This window comes from Dendrobates tinctorius, unplaced genomic scaffold, assembly GCF_039654945.1.
Source record: "Dendrobates tinctorius isolate UK_male_01 unplaced genomic scaffold, ASM3965494v1 ptg000032l, whole genome shotgun sequence".
Lineage (NCBI taxonomy): Eukaryota > Metazoa > Chordata > Amphibia > Anura > Dendrobatidae > Dendrobates > Dendrobates tinctorius.
In genome coordinates this window covers 25,528,294-25,546,806 of record NW_027361700.1, presented here as the reverse complement: position 1 = coordinate 25,546,806, position 18,513 = coordinate 25,528,294, and the positions used below count along the sequence as shown (strand labels likewise).

The following is an 18,513-nucleotide window of genomic DNA, read 5'->3' as shown; positions in this document are numbered from 1 at the left end:
AGAACATCAAGGCGGACGCATTGTCCCGGTCTCTGCAGTCCCCTGATCTGATGGAGGAACCAACTCACATTATCGATCCCGCTAAGATCATCACTGTGGCCCCGGTGAGACTGATTACTCCTCCCCCCGGCAAGACCTACGTCCCTGACACAGAAAGAAAAAAGGTACTGCATTGGGGACATTCCTCTAAAATTTCCGGACATGTTGGAGTCAAGAAGACATTTGAGCTCATCGCTCGTTTTTATTGGTGGCCCTCACTCCGCCAGGATGTGACAGACTTCACGGCCTCCTGTCCCTCTTGCACCAAGGTCAGGATTCCTAGGCGACCACCCGTCGGCCTTCTGCTTCCTCTCCCGATTCCTTCGGTTCCATGGCAACATATAGGTTTGGATTTCATCACGGATCTGCCTAAATCTTCCGGATATACGACTATCCTGGTAGCGGTCGACCGCTTCTCCAAGATGGCCCATTTTGTTCCTCTACCTGCGCTGCCCTCCGCTCCAGAGTTGGCGAAGATTTTTATCCAGCACATCTTCCGCCTCCACGGCTTTCCACAGCATATTGTTTCCGATCGAGGTGTACAGTTCACCTCTCGATTTTGGAGGGCCTTGTGTAAACTTCCAGAGATAAGACTGGACTTTTCATCCGCGTACCATCCCCAGTCCAATGGTCAGGTTGAACGCGTTAATCAGGTACTAGCGTCCTACTTACGGCAGTTCTCTAACGCTCATCAAGATAACTGGGTCCATCTACTTCCCTGGGCAGAATTCTCCTACAATAACCATCCCAGCGAGTCATCAGCCAAGTCTCCATTTTTCGTGGTCTTTGGCATGCACCCTGGTGTCCCTCTACCTTTGTCCGGTTCCTCCGGTGTGCCTGCAGCCGATTCCCTGACCCAAGAGTTCTCTAGGATCTGGTCCGAAACTAAGGAGGCCCTCCGGAGGTCTGGGGAGCGCATGAAGAGGCACGCTGACAAAAGACGCTTGGATGCTCCAACCTACCTCCCAGGTCAACAAGTTTGGTTGTCGGCCAAGTACATTAGGCTAAAGCTCCCTTCTTACAAGCTGGGACCGCGCTACATTGGGCCTTTCAAGATTCTCAAACGTCTTAACAACGTATCTTACAAACTGGAGTTGCCTGCGTCGCTTCGGGTTCCCAACTCCTTCCACGTCTCTCTCCTTAAACCGGTTGTCCTGAATCGGTTTCACCCGGCCCCGAACCTCTCTCCTCTTCCTGTCACGTCTGATGATGTCTTCGAAGCAAAAGACATTCTGGCCTCGAAAAAAGTTAGAGGTAAAACCTTTTTTTTGGTCGACTGGAAAGGTTTTGGTCCCAAGGAGAGATCTTGGGAGCCGCAGGAGAATATCAATGCCCCACGCATTCTTAAGAGGTTTTTAGCCAGACGCAGTGGAGGGGAGTGTAAGAGAGGGGGTACTGTTAGCACCGCTCCCCGTTTCGCCGCTCCCGCTGCCATACTCACCGCTCCTGCTTCTGCCCCGACTCGCTCCTCTGACGCGTCCTGCACGCGCGCCTCCGCTCCCCTCGCTTTCCGGCGGACGGCGTCCTGACGCTCTCCTCCACTTCCCTCGGCCGCGCCCACTGTGCCTCTGCGCACGCGCCGGAGGGATAAGCCGCACGCCTCTGCCGGCAGCCACCTGTCTGGCGTGACCTGACCCAGACCGGCCTCCCGACCTATCAGAGGCCACCACCAGGTATTTCAGGCCGCCCTCCCTTAGTGGAGGCGCCTGACTATTGGGTTACCTCTCGGTTGTCTAGGCCGCGCTCTCTGCTGCCAGTCCCTTGCAAGCTGTGCACTAGTTAACCCCTTGTGTCTTGAGCCTCCTGCTAACCCCTGTGTCTTCCGCCTGTGTCCCCAATGTTCCTCTGACTCTCCGGTCCGTGCCTCCTGCTAACCCCTGTGTCTCCTTCCCTTTTCAGTTCGCCTCTTCCTGGACCCCCGCCATCCTCCTCCGTCCTTCTCCTTCTTCCTCAGCCTCTGGACCCTGGTCATCCTGGTTCCTCTCCGGATCTTCCTCTGTTCCTCATCATCTGTTCACCCTCCTGAGCCGACCCCTGGTCCTGGCTGCCGTGGTGCTAGAACTTCCCGAGTCTGTTCCCTAACGGTCCTTGTATAGGGGTCGGTCCACTTGGTGTGCTCGCTCGGGGAGGGCTCGGCGTCACGGCCCAGTGGGTCCACTCTCGTCACCTGCGTCCGCAGCGTAACAGATGCTACAGATCGCTTGGAAAACTCTAGCATTCTGCAAGCTAATTACGCTTGCAAATCGCTAGTTTTTCCGCGGGAAATAGGCGGGAATTAAAATGCGGTTTTCTCGCATGTTTCCCATGGAATTACGGAATTCCTGCGGAAATTTCTGCGGCAATTCCGCAACGTGTGCACATAGCCTAACAGGGATTATCCGGTAAAAAAAAAAGTTATTACTTATTCACTAGATAGGTTATAAGTTGCTGATCGGTGTCAGTCAGACTGTTCAATCCTGCGTTGATAAGCAGAACATGGAACTTTTATTCACGTTCATTCTCTATGGGGCTGCCGAGTGCTGAGTACAGCTTTTTACAGCAGCACAATGGAGATTAAATGGAGGGCGATTAGGCATTTGACTTTCTGCTCTATTTTGTAACAGGGATGAAAGTTTCTCTTTGGGGATAAAAATTCCCCATTTTGCTGATCGTTGTGAGTTCCAGTGGTCAGACTCTAACCAATCAGCAAGTGACCACCTGTCCACATGATAGGTGATGACTTATTTTCATTGGAAAACCCCTTTATGTGGCAACCCAACATTCCCTAAAAGGGTCTTGCCCCTTTGGTCCACCTAGAAATCTGGAAGAGTTGGCAACTGTGGCATACTGCCATATGGACAGCCAGGAGCAGGTATTACAGTCACTAACACTCACATGGACACCAACAAGGTTACACATCCTCACAAATACAGTATATACACTCACTCACACTATACTTACTTGTGGGAACATCAGGATGATTCAGAGAAGCAGCCAGATAAGAAATGCATAAAATAACTTAGCCTGCCATTACCTAAACATTTTAAGTCACTTTAGAGGCTACTGTAAGCTGTATTTGGCCACCAGTAAGCATACAGTATACAAAAACCTTTCTCCAGGCTAAAGAAGTTTAGAATTACAATTACACTAATCTTACAAATCCGCAGCAGAGCATTGTGAAGATTTCATACTAACGCAGGCGATTTCAACATTATCTGCATCTTCAGGATGCAAGTAGCGGTGAATCCAATGGTGGAACAGGAAGCCATTGGCTCCATGAGGCTTCTCCAGCTCCCTGCACTGCAATACATGACACCGGCACTCAGAGGTGGGCAGCTGACGTCTGCGTGCCAGGCATTTTCGTCACATGGCATTGATGTCATGAGTTGCCACAGCATGCAGGTCAATGTCAGCAGCGGGCCTCTGCAGAAGAGGACACCGCATGTAAAGGAAGAAGAGGAAGGTGAGTAAAGGTATTTATTTGTATTTTTTTATGCGGAGGCAAAACAAGGAACATATATACAAGAAAAAGGTCCAGAATGGAAGAGATATATACCAGGTTGGTGGACATGTATACCAAAATGAAGGACATATATAACAGGATGGGGGTATACATAACAGGATGGAAGACATATACACCACAAAGGGTAGATATATGCCAGGATGGGGAACATACAGTTGTGCTCAAAAATTTACATAGCCCGGCAGACTTTTTGCTTTCTTGGCCTTTTTTCAGAGAATATGAATGATAGCACCAAAACTTTTTCTCCACTCATGGTTAGTGGATGGGTGAAGCCATTTATTGTCAAACTACTGTGTTTTCCTTTTTAAATCATGACAACCCATTGCAGTAATTTAGTTCAGCCACTAGAGGTCACTTTGGGACAAGAAGAGAAAGTTCTGGAAACAGGAAGTGTCTTGGAGTGTTTTGGCAATTATGCAAATTGTCTCTTCAGAGAGGAAGAGGACTAGAACTCTAGTGCCACCTATTGGAAGTAGCAATTCTAAAAGTCAATGTCGACCCTTTAACGAGCCTTGTTACATGACTTAGGATAAAAGCCAAGCCAGAATCAGGAGTGTTTTGGAGATTAGAGGTAAAATGAAGAGAAGGAGCCCTGCATGTCCCTGAGAGACTGAGAAGGATCGAGAGCCTGAAGTGATCCAAGTTGGACGGTGTGATCCAGAGGGAGCGACTCTCGTGAGTAAACTGAGATGTGTGACCGGTCACCGACTGTTTAGTTAGGGAGAGTTAGATAGGATTCTCAGCATCTTCAAGAACATTCCTGTTATTAAGAATGCATATGGACTGATAGAGACTGTGTGGATTCCTGTATATCAATATTCTGGTAAAATGTGAATGCCATAGGAGAGCTTCATAAAGTACTACTGGGACTGATCTGAATCCTCACTTGCACCTGTATCAGAGGATTTGGTGACCTAGAAAGCTGATTAAATCTTATAGCCGGACGTCAGAACCCAGTTGTTTTCCGTTCGAGTAAATTTTGTCAGGGCATCCGCTCTGAGCGCTCACAAAGAGGACAGTGCACTGAGTACATGTGGTGTTGGTTCAAGTGACTAGTCATGTAAATATATATACATATATCAAGAGGAAAACAGGGTACCCGGAATGTATTGTAATTAAGGCGAGAGGCGGGTGTAAGATTGTATACCTGAGAGGACCACGTGTCACGGTTACGGTAGAACCTCGGTTAAGACCTGTACCAGATAAGGGAGGGAGTGGCATAGTTTTGGTGTAGTCTTGCTCTTTTCCGTGAAGCTGACACTTGGGATCTCTCAGGATGCATAATTTACATTCTGTGGATTGTGGCTGTTGTGGCCCATATTTTGTTGAGAAGTAGAATCCTGTTATTTTTGCACAAGTTATAAAGAAAAGTTGGTTTAATATCATATCGTGGTCATGGTCAGAGTCATTCATAGCAGCGCTATATCCCGTTTTCAAACAACAACCAGTGTTACATCTGCACGAAATATGACCCCACGATGCCCCTCTTATGGTACATGCTCTTCACACTGATCTCGCCTTTCTAGACTGGGACCCCTTTTCACACTGTCCTCTCACACTGTGTCCTCCCTATAGGGCTGAGTCTCTGTACTGTACCCTCTCATCATACTCCCCCCTCCTTGGTATACTGTCCCCTCCTGGTTGTACCCTTACACTGTCCCCCAATGTTATGCCCCCACTACTCAGTCTCTATTCTGTGCCCACTCACTTTCCTCCCCTCAAACTGTTGCCTCACACTATTCCCTAGCCTAGGCCACTTTAACCCCAGGTATATTCTGGGCGGGGGGGGGTTAATCTGGCCTATTACACCGGGAGACTTTTATGAGCTCAAACACTTTATCAGTTATTCATAAGGAGGGGAAAGATCCATCTCAATGTGCAAGCTATAGATCAATCTCACTTCTTAATGGAGATACTAAGATGTATGCAAAAATGATTGTGTCCAGACTATCTCCACTTTTAGTGAATGTTATCCACCCAGGTCAAGAATGGTTCATGAGTAGTAGAGAGGCTAGAAACAACTAAGCCACTAAACTTAATATTTAGAGCCAGACAAAAGAATTGGGAATGCCCTGTTTATTGGAGGTGAATCTCTCACGTTACCCATTTCTGAAGTTGAGCTACATGTAGCACATGCAGCCATATAAAATAGGTAAATCGGGGAAAGCCCCTGGTCCAGGCATTTTTCACTACCATATTACAAACAGTTTACTGATTCACTCCCTCATCTCGTCTCTCTCTAGTTTTAATGTGTTAATAGTTTCTCTTTCCGGAGAGACTTTTAAGGGCTCATTTATCAGTTGTTCATAAGGAGGGAAAAAATCCATCTCAATGTGCAAGCTATAGACCAATCTCACTCTATTATGTAGATATTAACTGCTTCCCAACATGTGCCGTATATGTATGGCACAGCGGGAGCTGCCTTCTCACAAACCGACCTACATATACTTCTTCGCGATCGTGCGGGCTCAGGCAGAGCGCCGCCGCGATCAAGTGCAGGTGTCCTGCTCTAGATGCAGCGACGCCCACAATCGGTGCTAGCACCAATCGCGGACGTTTAACCCCTCTGATGCCACTGTCAATAGTGACAGTGACATCGAGGAGCATCGCACAGGGAGTGAGCTCCCTGTTTGCTCCCATTGGCAGAACGAGATGTGACCGCATTGTGCCAATGGTGACCACGGTGATCCCGGGCCTTTAGTGTCCTTCAGGGAAGGTGGTCTGTGAGCGCCTTCTCAGAGCATGAGCTGACACACCTCATCCCTGCCTGTCAGACTCGGTCTGACGCCCAGAATTGCAGAAGCATTGCAGAGTATCAGATCATTGATCTGTCAGTGTAAAAATTATGTCCCATAGTGGAACAATGTAAAAAAGTAAAATTAAAGATATTAAGATTTGTAAAAATATATTTATTTAATCCCCAAATAAAGAATAAATATTTATCCAACTTACGGTATGTAAAAAAAAGGTAAAAAGAAAAAAGTACACATATTTGGTATCATCACATCCGGAACGACATGACCTATAAAATTGTCCTAGTAGTTAACACAGTAAAAAAAAGAAATAAAAAATGAGGCAAAAAACTATGCTTTATTATCATACCGCCGAACAAAAGATGCAGTGAAACGCTATAAAAAGACAAATACAGTCATATGTAAAAGTTTGGGCACCCCTATTAATGTTAACCTTTTTTCTTTATAACAATTTTGGTTTTTGCAACAGCTATTTCAGTTTCATATATCTAATAACTGATGGACTCAGTTATATTTCTGGATTCATATGAGGTTTATTGTACTAACAGAAAATGTGCAATCTGCATTTAAACAAAATTTGACCTGTGCAAAAGTATGGGCACCCTTATCATTTTCTTGATTTGAACACTCCTAACTACTTTTTACTGACTTCCTGAAGCACTAAATTGGTTTTGTAACCTCATTGAGCTTTGAACTTCATAGCCAGGTGTATCAAATCATGAGAAAAGGTATTTAAAGTGGCCACTTGCAAGTAGTTCTCCTATTTGATTCTCCTATGAAGAGTGGCATCATGGGCTCCTCAAAACAACTCTCAAATGATCTGAAAACAAAGATTATTCAACATAGCTTTTCAGGGGAAGGATACAAAAAGTTGTCTCAGAGATTTAACCTGTCAGTTTCCACTGTGAGGAACATAGTAAGGAAATGGAAGAACACAGGTACAGTTCTTGTTAAGCCCAGAAGTGGCGGGCCAAGAAAAATATCAGAAAGGCAGAGAAGAAGAATGGTGAGAACAGTCAAGGACAATCCACAGACCACCTCCAAAGACCTGCAGCATCATCTTGCTGCAGATGGTGTCACTGTGCATCAGTCAACAATACAGCGCATGCATAACGCCTTTTTGTATGACCAAACAACTCAATCTTTGTTTCATCAGTCCACAGGACCTTCTTCCAAAATGTAACTGGCTTGTTCTAATGTGCTTTTGCATACCTCAGGCGACTCTGTTTGTGGCGTGCTTGCAGAAACGGCTTCTTTCGCATCACTCTCCCATACAGCTTCTCCTTGTGCAAAGTGCGCTGTATTGTTGACCGATGCACAGTGACACCATCTGCAGCAAGATGATGCTGCAGGTCTTTGGAGGTGGTCTGTGGATTGTCCTTGACTGTTCTCAGCATTCTTCTTCTCTGCCTTTCTGATATTTTTCTTGGCCTGCCACTTCTGGGCTTAACAAGAACTGTACCTGTGTTCTTCCATTTCCTTACTATGTTCCTCACAGTGGAAACTGACAGGTTAAATCTCTGAGACAACTTTTTGTATCCTTCCCCTGAAAAGCTATGTTGAATAATCTTTGTTTTCAGATCATTTGAGAGTTGTTTTGAGGAGCCCATGATGCCACTTTTCATAGGAGAATCAAATAGGAGAACTACTTTCAAGTGGCCACTTTAAATACCTTTTCTCATGATTTGATACACCTGGCTATGAAGTTCAAAGCTCAATGAGGTTACAAAACCAATTTAGTGCTTCAGGAAGTCAGTAAAAAGTAGTTAGGAGTGTTCAAATCAAGAAAATGATAAGGGTGCCCATACTTTTGCACCGGTCAAATTTTGTTTAAATGCAGATTGCACATTTTCTGTTAGTACAATAAACCTCATATGAATCCAGAAATATAACTGAGTCCATCAGTTATTAGATATATGAAACTGAAATACCTGTTGCGAAAACCAAAATTGCTATTAAGAAAAAAGGTTAACATTAATAGGGGTGCCCAAACTTTTACATATGACTGTATAAATAAAAATGGTATTGCTGAAAATGTCATATTTTCCCGCAAGAAACAAGCCACCACACAGCTCACTCAGCAGAAACATAAAAAAGTTATAGCTCTCAGAATAAAGCCATGCAAAAATAATATGTTTTTCTATAAAATAGTTTTTATTGTGCAAAATCGCCAAAGTACAAAAAAGATATACTGTAAATGTGATATCGAAGTAATCGTACTGATCCGAAGAATTAAGCTGCATTGTCAAATTTACCACACAAGGAACAGCATAAAAAAAATTCCTGAAATTGCTGTTTTTTGTTCATTCTGTCTCCCAAAAATCAGAACAGAAAGCGATCAAAAAATGAAATGTGCCAAAAATGGTACCAATAGAAACAACAAATTGTCCTGAAAAAAAAAGGTGCAACATGACTCTGCCAGCAAAAATATGGAAAAATTATTGCTGTCCAAACATGATAATGCAAACAAAAACTAGTTTTTGCAATAAAAAGCATCTTTTAGTGTGTGATAGCTGCCAAACATAAAAACCTGATGTAAATCTGTTATCGTTGTAATAGCACTAACCTGAAGAATAAAGTAGTCTAATCACATATTCTGCACGAGGACCGGCTTGAAAAATAAAAATAAATAAAACCAATTCTTCACCTTCTGTTGATTTGTTCATTCTGCCTCCCAAAGATCGCAGTAAGGCTTGGCTCTCATCTATCCTGCGCTCTACACTCAGCGCTTACACTGGGGTTTCCATGTAAATGTCTGAAATACATAATTCAGAGGGAACCCCCGGTGGAAGATGCACTATAATGAGGCAGATGGAGGTATTGTGGATGCCGTAGGACCTGTGATCCAGCGGTGTCCGACTTTTTAGGCATGCATAAAAGCGCGGTCAACCACAGTTTTGTGCACTTCTGAAAAGAAGGACACTGCTGAACAGAGGCCAAACAGAGTCTAGAGTAACTGCTGCCTCATTATAGTGAATGGATCCATCAGGGGTTTAATTTGTCACGTAACTTGGAGACTTAGATGGAAACTCCAAAGCAAGTGCTCAGTGTAGAGAGCCAGATAAATGTGATCTTAAATGTTATGTAAAATGTTCCCAATAAAATCTTCTACTCAATCCACAAAAAAGGCAAGTCTCCACACAGGTCCGTCATCTATTAACGGAAATATAGAGGGCTTTTATATTACTGGTAGGACAAAGGCTCTGGAAAATCAAAATGGCTCCTTGCCTCCAAAAGAAATTCAGCAAATTCTGCTCTCTAAACCACAGGTAACATCCACATGTTTGGCATTTCTGTAGTGATGAGAGCCAGCCTAATTCATGGGTGCGTGTCTTCAGAAGCATGAGCTGGTCACTACAAAGTACTGGTCACTATAATGGCAGTTTGAAATTTTCACTTAGCAACCAACATCCACTACTGCTTTTTTCTGGAAAACACCCATGGAGTAAAAATTGTCGATACACCTGTAGATAAATTCCCAAAGGGGTCACTTGAGAGGGTATTCTGCTTTTATAGCTCTTAGGGGCTCTGTATATGGAGTCCACAAACTATTCTAGGAAAATCTGCACTCCAGAAGGCAAATAGCGCTCCATCCCTCCCGGGTCTCCCTGTGTGGCTAAGCAGTACTGTACAGCTGCATATGGGGAGTTTCTACATTCAGGAGAAATTGTGGGACAATTTTGGTGCCATTTTTACCTATTTTCCAGCATGAAAATGTAAAATCTGGGGCTAACACAAAATCTTCGTGGTAAAATTATAATCATTTTTTCTTCACTGCCCGATAGTATAAAATTCTGTAACACACCTGTGGTGTCAATATCATCACTGCACCCCTATATGAATTCACTGAGAGGTGTAGTTTTTAAAATGTGGTCACTTATGGGGGGTTCTGCTGGTCTGGCACCTCAGGGGCTTTATCAATGTGATACGGCATGTTCAAAGCAGTCATGCAAAATCTGGACTCCAATATGGTGATCCTTCCCTTTTGAGTTTTGCCTGAAAAGTAGTTTTCGACCACATCTGGGGTATCAGTGTACTCAGGAGAAATTGCAGTTTATAATAACACCTTGTGAAGCTGCTTGTGCAGTTGCAGGATTCTTAAGACACTCCTTATCCTTTTCATCCTCCTTACTTATCGATCCCCGCAAACCAACCTGCCCCCTAATTTCAGACTGAATGGGAATTTGATGCACAAATCAGCTATCTGCTTTCGCTTTCAAGAAACTGACTATAAAATGCTCTCTTGGTGGTATAGGGTCCCAACCCACGTACGCTCTATCTTCCTAGACATTGAGATATGGAGTTGAAGAGGGTGACTTGCTGCATATTTTTTTGGTTGTGCAGACTTCTTACTCCTTTTTGGGATAAAGTGCAGCAAGTGATACTTAAGATCACTGATCTTACTTTTGATCTAAATCCTGCACTTGTCCCTCTCCATCCACTTAAAATTATGTAGACACTCTATCCTAAAACATTTAGTCTTGACAACAAGAGCATGCATCCCTCTACTTTGAAGAAAAGTTTATTCTCTGACATTGTCTCTCTTATTTAAAAAAATAAATAAATGAAGTTTTGCTAATGGAGGAACTCACCTCCTCAGTCAATGACGTATGAAAGATTCTATAAGACCTGGTCTCATGAGATGAAGCTTAGATCCTCCATTGAAAATTAGAGCCTCAGTGGGGAAATTTAAGTTCGCTTTCTCAAACTTTTATATTGTTCTCTCCCCTCCCCCACACACCCTCATTTTTTCTATGTTCTCCTCCAGCATTTTTTCCTGGATATACAGTCTTACCCACAGTGAAATGTTGTGGGATTTTTTTTTTACCTGCAAAATGTATCTATTAAAAAGTGAAGAAACAAAAAATGTCTCTGTCACAAAGGGATCACAGACCACAAGCAATCAGACACTTCTTAACCTAGTTGTCATTATTGGAACACCCCTTTAAACCTCTTTTTCATGTCACAACACTGCTTCGGTAATTCACAGTGAAATTTCCATGTGGTAATACCCTCAAGAGGTTAAGATATTTGTATTCTAAACATTCATAGCGTGTGATTTTTACTTCTATTAGAACACAAGGTTATGTATTATATGAGGTGCAGCAGTATTAGTATTGGATTAGTACAGTATTATCTGCTGGGACCTTACGAGCCATTCAGTGATGTCACTTCCAGGACTTCTCTCATTGCTGACAGTGTAACTAGTGGTTGTGCTGAAAAGCTCCAACACGGCACAGAGTGACAGAGCAAGCCGGAAATTCCTCAAGAGAGTTAATAATTGCTAGGTAACATGGGTTTCCGCCACCAGTGTATATACAGCAGGAGATATTTCAGGAAGCATGCACAGCTACCTACTGAAGACCCAAGAGATCCTTAGGCTGTGTGCACACATTGCAGATTTAACATAGAGGAACATTTGCAGCAGATATGGGTGGACTCCTGAGCAGCATCTACCAAACTCTTCTGAACTTCTCTGGAACCAAAGCCCGGATCCTGCTATTGGGTCTTGATGCTGCTGGAAAGACAACTCTACTGTATAAACTGAAGTTGAATGAGACAGTCTCTACAATTCCCACCATCGGATTCAATGTAGAAACTATGGAACCCATCCGTAACGTCACCTTCACTGTTTGGGACGTGGGAGGTCAGGACAAGATCAGAGCCCTGTGGAAACATTACTTTATGAACACAGATGGTCTGGTTTTTGTGGTGGACAGTGCCGATGCAAAGAGGTTTGTGGATGCCAGGGAAGAGCTCATCGCCATCCTGGAAAGTGATGAAATGAGAGGCGTCCCCTTCGTGGTGATGGCCAATAAGCAAGATCTACCTGGTGCCCAGAAGCCCATGGAGATAGCAGAGAAATTGGGAGTGCTGAAGATGAAAGGGCACCAGTGGCACATCCAAGGCTGTTGTGCTGCCAATGGGGATGGACTTGTTGAGGGGCTGGAGGTCCTCACCAATTTGGTAAAACAGTTTCAAAAGAACAAACAGTTATGATTAAGAAACCTTCTCTAATGACAAGAACTGGCACTATGTGCATTTGGAAAAAGGTTCTGTGAGCAACGCAAGTTTATTTTCCCAATTTCAAGCCATGTATTAAGAACAATTCTTGCATTGTATGTCTACTACATCATGATGAAAGCATGCTGCTGTCTGGCCCCTAGCTCGGTGCCCCCATAACAAAGCAAGATTTGCAATCTCCAGTTGACATTAAGATCTGATTATGGGAAGGTTTCCTATATCTTTGTGTTTTCAGATAATAACTTCCTAATTGCAGTCCCTCACCCTTATCAGAAAGTCTTAGTAAGTCCTGTATATTGTTTATACTAAGTATAAGAAAGTCATTATGTTGTACACATTTATGCTTTGGACATTGTGTATTTATGATGCATACAATATATTTATGTTAATATCTGTTAATTGTAAGATAAATAAATAATTTCATGCTGCACTAAGATTTCATTCTTATCGTATGCACACACAGTGGGATTATTTGGCTCAATGTGATGATTGTGCCTGGTGTGGGAAATAGTGATGAGCAAGTATATTCATTGCTTGGGTGATCTCTGAGTATTTGGATGTGCTTGGAGATTTAGTGTTTCTCCAGGCAGCTCCAGGATTTACAGCTGCTAGCCAGCCTGAACACATGTGGGGGTTGCCTGTTTGTTATGAATTCCACACATGTATTCAGGCTGTCTATCAGCTGTAAATCATGCAGCTACATCTACAAACACTAAATCTTCGAGCACATCCAAATACTCAGAGATCACCCGAGCAACCAGTATACTCGCTCATCACTAGTGGTAAAGGATTCAAATGATCACGAGAAATAAATATCACGTATAGCTCAGGTGAGAGACCTTATTTCTGCCAAGGGCCATTTGGATATTTATGCCATCCTTCGAGGGCTGCACAAATCGCGAGTTAACTCTGCCCTCAAAGTGTGCCCTGATGCTCTCACCAGTGTCAAGATGTAATCTTTCATTGCATGTGCCTCAGCAATCAGTAGTGAACATTGTGTGGCTGTGCTAACGGAGCAAGAAGAAATTAAAGGGCTGGTGGCTGTCTAGACAGAGCTGCCGGCCCCCGGGAAGCTGCCCTGGAGCCAGATAAAAGGTAATCGAGGGCTGTTGCTGGACTGAGGTTCCCAACAATTTATGTAGACAATGTCCAAGCAAATAATATCTTCCTTTTTGCATGTTCAATATTTCGTCTTTTCTCCACACAGTTAATAATCCTTACTGCCCTGTATCCACCACTAGTGGCACTCACTGCTATGGATTTTTATAGCTACTAGTATGCTCATTGTGAACTGTTGAAAATTCTGTGCAATGAGGTCCCCCTAGTGGTGGCTGCAGGGAAGCACTAGAATTGTGAGAGGGTAATTGCTTACCATTACCTTCATAAAATCATTTTCAGCATAGTAGTAATTGAATTAGTTTATCAGTCCAGTTTTTTCTTTTCTCTTTGGGGATAAAAATTCCCCATTCTGCTTATCGTTGTGAGTTCCAGCGGCCAGACACTCACCAATCAACAAGTGACCACCTGTCCACATGATAGGTGATGACTTATTTTCATTGGAAAACCCGTTTAAGGCTGGTTTCACATTTGCGTTTTTTAGCGCTGGAAAAAAACGCTAACCTGCGCATGCGTTTTTTCCCCTATCTTTAACATGGGTGCGCATACTTGCGCGCTTGTAAGCGCATGTATGCGATTTTCATGCGCTGCGTTTTTTTGGGGTGTGCGATTGGATTTTCCAGACGCATCATGTTGCATTTTTTGGCCCTGCAAAAAAGCGCATGCGCACATATGCGCACGTTTTGCGCTAAAAAGGGCCATTATAGCCTATGGATGCGCATATGTGCGCACTGGCATGCTCATGTAAGCGTTTTTTTGCATATGCGTTTTTTTTTTTAACCATGGAATTTAGGGGTTTGAGTTAGAGTTAGGGTTAGTTAAGGGGGTTTAGGGTTAGGGTTAGGGTCAGGGTCAGGGTTAGGGTTGGGTTTTGGGTCAGGGTTAGGGTTTAGTATGGTTTGGTTAAGGGTTAGGGTCAGGGTTAGGGTCAGGATTAGGGTTAAGTATGGTTTTGTTAAGGGTTAGGGTCAGGGTTAGGGTTAGGGTTAGGGTCAGGGTTAGGGTTAGGGTTAGGGTCAGGGTTAGGGTTAGGGTCAGGGTTAGGGTTAAGTATGGTTTTGTTAAGGATTAGGGTCAGGGTTAGGGTCAGGATTAGGGTTAAGTATGGTTTTGTTAAGGGTTAGGGTCAGGGTTAGGGTTAGGGTTAGGGTCAGGGTTAGGGTTAGGGTTAGGGTTAGGGTCAGGGTTAGGGTTAGGGTCAGGGTTAGGGTTAAGTATGGTTTTGTTAAGGATTAGGGTCAGGGTTAGGGTCAGGATTAGGGTTAAGTATGGTTTTGTTAAGGGTTAGGGTCAGGGTTAGGGTTAGGGTTAGGGTTAGGGTCAGGGTTAGGGTTAGGGTCAGGGTTAGGGTTAAGTATGGTTTTGTTAAGGGTTAGGGTCAGGGTTAGGGTTAGGGTCAGGGTTAGGGTTAGGGTTAGGGTCAGGGTTAGGGTTAGGGTTAGGGTCAGGGTTAGGGTTAGTAAAGTCATGGTTTGGGTAGTGTGAGGGGCCACCTAAAAATGTTGGAAAAAAACGCAAACGCGGTAAAAACGCGCTAAAAACGCATACAAACGCATAAAAACGCTGCGTTTTTTTCATGCATGCTCATAAAAATGCTTGAAAAAAACGCAGCAGTTGTATGCTTATGTATGCGTTTTTTCAATGCGTTTTTTTGCGGGAAAAACGCGCTGCAAAAAAAAGCAAGTGTGAAACTAGCCTAAGTGGCAACCCAACATTTCCCTAAAATGGTCCTGCCCCTTCGGTCCACCTGGAAATCTGGAAGAGTTGGCAACTGTGGCATACTGCCCTATGGACAGGCAGGAGCAGGTATTACAGTCACTAACACTCACATGGACACCAACAAGGTTACACTTCCTCACAAATACAGTATATACACTCATATAGACTCACTCACACTATACTTACTTGTGGGAACATCAGGATGATTCAGAGAAGCAGCCAGATAAGAAATGCTTAAAATAACTTAGCCTGCCATTACCTAACCATTTTAAGTCACTTTAGATGCTACTGTAAGCTGTATTTGGCCACCAGTAAGCATACAGTATACACAAACCTTTCTCCAGGCTAAAAAAGTCTAGAATTATAATTACACTAATCTTACAAATCCGCAGCAGAGCATTGTGAAGATTTCCTTCTAACGCAGGTGATTTCAACATTATCTGCATCTTCAGGATGCAAGTAGTGGTGAATCCAATGATGGAACAGGAAGCCATTGGCTCCATGAGGCTTCTCCAGCTCCCTGCGCTACAATACATGCCGCCGGCCAATCAGAGGCGGGCAGCTGACGTTTACATGGCAGGCATTTTTGTCACATGGAGAAGAAAGTGGATAGGCACATTCCGTCCCGTGCAAAATAATCCTTTATTGTGGCATCAAGTTACCAACAGCAGGCAGATAAAATCATGGAGCAAGTATGACAAACCTGTCAATCACTTTTCCAAGCGATGCTTCAAATCACTTGGAAAAGCGCTAACATTCTGCAAGCTAAAAACGCTTGCAAAATGCTTGTGTTTTGCGGGAAAATGCATGCAAATTCCGCATGCGTTTTACCCGCGGTGGGGAATTGCGGAAATGCTGCGGACAATTCTGCAGCATTTCTGCAACGTGGGCACTTAGTCTTAGTGTAACAGGAATGGGGAAGATTTGAAGACACAGTTTGGGGAGCAAGAAAGCAATAGGTGTGGACACAATATGGGTAGTGGAAGAAACTTTAAAACACAGTATAAGGAGCAAGGGAGGAGATGGGGGCATGTATGAGGAAGCAGTATGAGGGGGTGATGGGTTCATACTCAGTATGGTGAGTGGAGGATGAGTGCTATCACAGAATGAGGAGTAAGGGATGACTGTATGAGGAAACAGTATGAGGGGGATTGGTGCAGACACTATGGTGGTGGAGGGATTGATGTGGACTAGGCACAGAATGGGTAGATTGAATGCGGACACAGTATGAGGAACAAAGGGGGAAATGTCTGAGGACACAGTATGAAGTGCAAGGGAGAGGATGCGTCCAGACACAGTATGCAGAGTGGAGAGATTGGTGCAGACACAGTATGGTGAGTGGGGGAAGGGTGCGGACACAGTATAATGAGCAAGGGAGAATGTATGCCGTCAAAGTATGAATAGCGAGGTGGGGATGTATGCAGACACAGTTTGAGGAGCAAGGGTAAGAATGTATGCAGACACAGTATGGGGAGCGAGGGTGATAATGTGGGTGCGGACACATTATGGGGAGTCTTGGGATGTGTGAAGATGCATTATGGAGAGCAAGGGGTAAATATGTGTAGATAGATTGGGGGCCATATATCAGGATGTGGGCCATATACCAGGATGGGGGCATATAGCAGGATGAGGGCCATATTCCAAGATGAGGACCATATACCAGGATGGTGCCATATACCAGCATGGAGGTCATATATCAGCATAAAGGGACATAAACTAGGATCAAGGGCCATATACCAGGATGGAGGCATATATCATGATGGGGGCATATACCAGGAGAGTGCAATATACTAGGATGAGGACATCTGCCAGGACGGTAGCCATATACCGGGTTTGGGGCCATATACCGGGATGGCAGCCATATACCAGGATAGGAATCATACCTGTATGGGAGCCATATACCAGAATGAGGGCTATATACTAAGAGGAAAGCCATATACCAAGAGGGGAGCCATATACCAGGATGTGGGCCATATACCAGGATGGGGCTGTCATGAAATATGACGTAAGTCTTATTGTTCAATCACGCACACTGAACTCTGCTACATCTCCTTGGTTTTGTGACTGACATGCTACAGCCCTGATCCCCATTGCAGCTCCCTCCTCTACAGCTGCATGGGTTGGAATTCCTCCTCCCTCCCTCTCCCCTGCTGTAACGTGAGACGCTAGTATGTGCTGAGCTGACACAAAGAGTCGTTCTGTGACCAGCTAAATCCGGTTGCCGGAAGCGCATGTTCCTTTGTCCTTGAAAACCTAAATATGATGGCACCAATTATTGATATAAGTGTGAAACTTACATTTTTGGAATGTGCATCGGTGAAACCACCACCCAGTGAGTTTTCTAGATTCCAACATTAGCAGAATCCAAGAAATGGATTTCTGCTTAACCGGGTCATATGTCCACTCCATGTTTAGGTTTAATAGAAAGCTAATTTCAGAACAAGATTGATGATAGTCCAGCTGTCGCTCTCCGAGGTTTCAAGCCCGAGATATGAAATTATTAAGGTGTTAGTAAGTTTTCAGTCCTTGTGAAAAGGGGAGTGCATTCCATAGCTCTGCCCCCAGTGAGGTCACCCAGGGAAAAATTATAAGGCTAGGAGGCTCATTCAGGCGGCATTCAGACCTGGGGGAAACAGTGTATACCATCCATGCTGTGGACTGAATCTTTGCCTTTGAGAACCCCTTCCCCCACCATCCATCTACACATGGCTTGCCAGTAACTGAAATATGTAAGTCTTCACTTTAATCCCTTTTGTTTTATAATTGTCTATACATATTGTAATTGTCTCATTTTGTAACATCTTTTTATACTTTTGTAAACACTGCCTATTGTTTTTGGAGTAAAATATAAAACTTTACAAGCTTTGTTCTCCTTGCGCTAATTGTATCCCCCAACAGTCAACGCTACTGATTGGGTTGGCTCCTGACCCGATATTAATTCAAATCAGGGGCTGGTGGGAGCAAAGTGCGTTCTGGGGTATTTGAGAGACCCTGGCATTGACGGACAGAGTTTGATAAGTGTATATCTCACCTGGGACCGAGAATAGTCATATCGCCTCACTGCAGCATGTCCAATAGCCAGTACACAGCAAGGTAGCCTTTCTGGTGATTACTTATCCTAGGTGCAGTTCATTGACTGACCTGAGGGTAAGAAAGGCGCCAGAGAGCTGCAAGTTCCAAACTGGAATTGGAAAGTGGGATATACAAATAAAGTCCCTCCTGAAGAAGAACTGGGGGCAACCAAACACCCCCAGTTTGTGACACAGTGGTAGCAGAGCGGTGTGATAATGGAGCATTAGTGATCTAGTTTAAGCAATCATTCCTCTCACTTAAAACTTGCACGGTTCTTGCGAGGACCCT

The 18,513-nt window shown here is 44.1% G+C and overlaps 1 protein-coding gene across 1 annotated transcript; it reads left to right on the top strand.

Annotated features, from left to right (window-relative positions):
- The first annotated feature begins 11,530 nt into the window (after positions 1-11,530).
- LOC141086507 (uncharacterized) lies at positions 11,531-12,748 on the top strand. The gene has a single exon (XM_073572626.1). The coding sequence runs from the start codon at positions 11,725-11,727 to the stop codon at positions 12,292-12,294; it is 570 nt and encodes a 189-aa protein (XP_073428727.1). The 5' UTR covers positions 11,531-11,724; the 3' UTR covers positions 12,295-12,748.
- Positions 12,749-18,513: the final 5,765 nt, after the last annotated feature.